General features: G+C 58.4%; 1 protein-coding gene across 1 annotated transcript in view; it reads left to right on the plus strand.

Moving 5' to 3' along the window:
• The window catches only part of C1QTNF6 (C1q and TNF related 6), a 6,041-nt gene extending 2,716 nt beyond the window's left edge, over positions 1–3,325 (plus strand). The window contains exons 2-3 of the mRNA XM_006913504.3: positions 13–271; positions 1,029–3,325. Of these exons, the coding sequence (XP_006913566.1) occupies positions 19–271; positions 1,029–1,576 (801 nt within the window). The 5' untranslated portion in view covers positions 13–18 and the 3' untranslated portion in view covers positions 1,577–3,325. The remainder of the gene's footprint in view (positions 1–12; positions 272–1,028) is intronic.
• The last annotated feature ends 1,293 nt before the right edge of the window (positions 3,326–4,618 follow it).

A 4,618-nucleotide genomic window follows, 5' to 3' on the forward strand; every position in this document is an offset into this window, starting at 1 on the left:
TCCCTGCTCCAGATCGCCATGGGGATGGCTGTCCCGCACCTCCTCTGGGCAGTGCTCCTTCTTCCTCTCTGGGTTTTTGGGGTCCCCACTGAGGAGCCCACCTCTGGGGAAGCTGTAGCCTCCAGTCCCCCTGGGCACTGCCGACGGTGCTGTGACTCTGAGGAACTTCCAGCTCCTGCTGATGCTGCAGATGTGTCCTCGGCCTCACCGTCCATCCTCCCATATGTGATGCCTGAGGTCAGGCCATATGTCAACATCACCATCCTGAAGGGTGAGTACTCATACGGGGCTCGAGCTGGACTCGCCTGGTGGGGGACAGGCAGGGCATGGGGGGGGGTATCTCCCTGGGCTGGGAAAGGTGAGGTGGAGGAAGCAGGAGAAGCCGGGGTCAGTGGTGGGGGCTGCTCTGGGAGCGGAGGGTTGAGCCAGGCAGAGGGCCCTGCACGTGGGCGCGATCTTTTTCAAGATATAGTTAAAAGAACCAAGACCTCAGCCACAAAATGGCCCAGGTCACACAGTGGGGTGTAATGTCAGCCAAAGGCTACCTGACTCCTCACTGGGGTGTTTTCCTGGGGGAGGGGGCAGAGGTATTTTCCTTGATTCTTTCTCTGGGTCAGAAACTCAAAGTGCATCCTGCCACTCCCCACATCTCACTAGAGCCTGGCTGAGTGTAGTGACTCCCCCCCTTCCCCCTCCCCCATGGCTGGGGCTGGCCTTCCTGAGCCCACAGTGGGACCTTCACTGCCGGAGGAGGGGATCAGGCACAGGCGTGGAAACAGGCCGTGGTTGAAGTCCTGCCTCTCCTGCTCCTGAGCTCCGTGACCCTGGGCCGGTCATTTACTACCTCTCAGAGTGGGATGGTCATGGTGTCTTCAGAGGGGCGTTCAGGGAGGCGATGCCTGGTGTGCAGTAGGTGCTCAGTACCCGCTGCTCCTTCTCCGAGCAGAGCCCTCTGCAAACAAGTGTAGGTGCCCCCTTGGTTCAGGCCTGGGTGCCCCACCTCACTCCTTCCCTTCTTGTTCCCACAGGTGACAAAGGGGACCGGGGCCTGCTGGGCACGCCTGGGAAGCTGGGCAGGGAGGGTCCCCGGGGTGAGCGCGGTCCGCAGGGCACCAAAGGCGCCAAGGGGCAGGCGGGCAGCCCGGGCGGCCCGTGCCAGATGCGCTTCTCTGCCTTTTCGGTGGGCCGCAAGACGGCCCTGCACAGCAGCGAAGGCTTCCAGCCGCTGCTCTTCGATACGGTCTTCGTCAACCCGGATGGGCACTTCGACCTGGCCGCCGGCCACTTTGTCGCCCCCCTGCGCGGGCTCTACTTCTTCAGCCTCAACGTGCACAGCTGGAACTTCAAGGAGACCTACGTGCACGTTGTGCACAACGAGGAGGCGGCCGTCATCCTGTACGCACAGCCCAGCGACCGCAGCATCATGCAGAGCCAGAGCGTGATGCTGGCGCTGGAGCCGGGGGACCGCGTGTGGGCGCGGCTCTTCAAGCGCGAGCGTGAGAATGCGGTATACAGCGATGACGTTGACACCTACATCACCTTCAGCGGCCACCTCATCAAGCCCGAGGATGATTAGAGCCTCCGGCGGGGCAGCCCCGGTGCAGGGTGGCCGTGGGCACGTCCCATCCCCCACAGGGCCTCGGTGCGCGCCCCTGTAAAGGGGGCCGCGCGGGGCCTGGCGTTCCTGAAGTCCCCTCTTCTTTCCTTCCCTCGCAGTCTGTTTCTGCCCGTCTCCTGTCTTGGATGCATTTTAAGTGGCGGTGGAACCTAAACATTCTAGAACTTTCCCAGCCTTTTAGACCAGTGCTTCTCAAACTGGTTTTGGGAATATGCTTATGAATCCTTTGAGGATCATGCTGAAATGCAGATTCTGATCCAGCAAGCTTGGGGCGGGCCCGGGATCCTGCACTTCTAATGGGTTTCTGGGTGACGCCGATGCTGCTGGTCTGCAGAACCCATTGGAGTAACTGGACTCTGGTTCTTTCACAACATTCTAGTACTTCCTGAACATTCTGGAATCCTCCAAGGATTCTAGAATCTTCCCAACATCCTTAAATTTTCTCATTTCTCTGTCTCGCCCCTCCCCCTTCTCACTCCCTTCTGCACCCCTATCTGTGCAGCTGATGCTCACTTATTCTACACCCAACACTCACCGGGCGCTCACTCTGTGCCAGGCCCCGGGAAAGCTGGGGGTGAATCGGAGGCAGGCCCGGCTCTGGAGAGAATGCGGTCCAGCTGGGGTGGGGAGATGTGGAAGGTTTCTGAGCCTGACGCGGAGAATCGCATGGGACTCATCACATACGTCTGGGTTCTGGGAGTTCAGACTCTGGCCTTTCATTCCCCACCGCTCCCCAAGGCTGATGGGACAGGGTCCCCGAGGTGGGGAGTGTTCCCTGCCTACTCCTCTTCTTCCTGACCAATGTCCATCATTAAAGCAGACCTCTGACGGCCTTGGTCAGGTCAAGGGTGCTGTGAGGAGAGGACCCAGGGGCTCGGGGGCATTTGGGAGTGAAGGGGGCCCCTGTGGAAGGGAGCACAGACCCATACAGGCCCACAGGGCTCATATGAGCACCTGCGAGGACTTCTTCACCCCCTCCCGCCCTGCTCCCGGGACTCTGTCAAGGCCTTGCTCAGCCCGTCCTGCCGAAGGAGCATGGGCCTCAGTTCTCCCAGGCTCCCAGCCACTGGTAGACACCGATGTCTGTCCCCAGGTGCTCTCTGACCCTCCTTGGCCCCTCTTGCCAGTGCCATACCCCTGGCTTTCCAAACTTTAAGGTGCTGAGGCCCTGGTGGGCAGCTCACGCCCAGCAGCGTCTCTCTGGCTTGGTGCTGCCTTTAGAAATGGCACTGGGCAATGGGCCAGGACAGAAGGCACCAAGCTTTGGACCCCTCAGCAGGTCTGGGGAACTGAAGCAGGCAAAATTTCAGGTCAGTCAGGAGGACCCTCCTCTGAGCCATGTTGCCAAGAGAGGTATTGGGAGAGACCCAGGCCAAATAAGGGACATCAGGCTTTCTGTACCTTCTCCCACTCCCAGGGTGGGGCAGCCTGGCAAGCCCCGGCCTTCCTCTTCTCCCACCCACGTGGCCTGACCCTCTTCTCAGAAGGAGGCAGCCTCCACCCATTGGTGCTTATGCCGACTTTGGGCAGAGGGGTCTGGTGGTGGTCTCTGGTGCTCACTCACAGCCGAGGGAGCCATGGCTGTGTGGCTGGTGATGGCAGCCGGGCCTGACCAAGTGGAAAGGCCGGTGCTATGCAACCACTCCCAGCCCATCTGCACCCTGCCCTGCTTGTCCAGCGTGATTAAAGTTTTTGTGTCTTCTTGGAGTTTCAGTCTGGTTCTTTCTGCTTGGTGCCCTTTTCCCACCCTGAGAGGCCAGCCAGTCCTGGTCCCCCTGGGACCCAGATCTCTGAAGAGACTGAGGGAGCCCAGAGCTCCACTTTATGGGCTCCCCATCCACAAAGAAACCAGCCCCCTGCATCACTCAGGCATCCGCGTGCCTTAGAGTTAGCAGAACCAGCTCAGAGTCTGCTATGTGACACCCTGGCTATGGCCTCAGGAAAGTCCCCACTTCTCTGAGCCTCAGTTCCCCGTCTATAAAATGGGGATGGCCATCAGGACTAAGAGAGAGGTTGCCTGGTGAGTGCTACGTTCATCCTTTGAACCACACCTACTGAGCACCTGCCGCGTAGTGTGTCCCGCTAGGTGCAGAGGCTGCAGTAGGGGTCACAACCCATTGCCTCTCCTTGGAGAGCATCCATGGAGCTTACACTCTGGTCAGGTACTCAGAAGTTCTGGACAAACCACAGGCTCTCATCTGGGGATTCTGTCTTGTGTGTGTTGTTTAATATTTACAAGAAAACTGTCGATATTCAATGGAGGAAAACAGACACTACCACACTACATGGGCTTACTTTCTAAGCTAGCATGGTGGCTACTCACACACATGTATCTGAAATAATTCATGTCAACTGTCCTTGATGCATGCGCATCCTATGCTGCTGTGTTTGATGGCTTCCTGGGCATCGTGTGGAAGAATATTCTATAAAGAACAAACCACCATAACTGTCCCAGGATTCAGCAGAGCCCAGCGGCCAGCCCAAGCTAGAGTGGACACGAGTCTGTTTCCTCGGAGCCCAGCTGGCCACTGAAGGAGGTGTTCCCTGCCCCTGAACACCTTGCAGCTCTCCCCTAGGAGGCCCCTAACAAGCCCCTACCCATGGGCGAGATCTCTCAGCACACTCTGGGCCCACGCTGTTTATGCATCGTCAACCTGACTAGCTGCCTGCTCTGCCCTGGTGGTAAAGGCTGTCTCTGGGACCAGGTAGCAGCCTTTGCTCATGGACGTCCTGCAGGTAGGTGGTTTGCTGATTGCTGAGATAGCAAAGCTTTTGAAACTGCTTGTCAAGCACCTGCAGGAGTATTAAAGTTTGTCCTTTGCCAAAGGTCCCAGATATGTCCAGGCCACATTCGGCCACATTAGCCCGAGGTGGACAGCCCCTACGTTGTCTCATCTGACCTTCTGCAAACATTTCTCCCACCCCTGGTTCAGATGCGGTCTCTAGACTCTCTGGGCCAGTTTCCCCTGCAGGATCCCAGTTCCCGACTTGGTGGCACAG

This window comes from Pteropus alecto, unplaced genomic scaffold (genome assembly GCF_000325575.1).
Source record: "Pteropus alecto unplaced genomic scaffold, ASM32557v1 scaffold205, whole genome shotgun sequence".
Taxonomy (NCBI): Eukaryota; Metazoa; Chordata; class Mammalia; order Chiroptera; family Pteropodidae; genus Pteropus; species Pteropus alecto.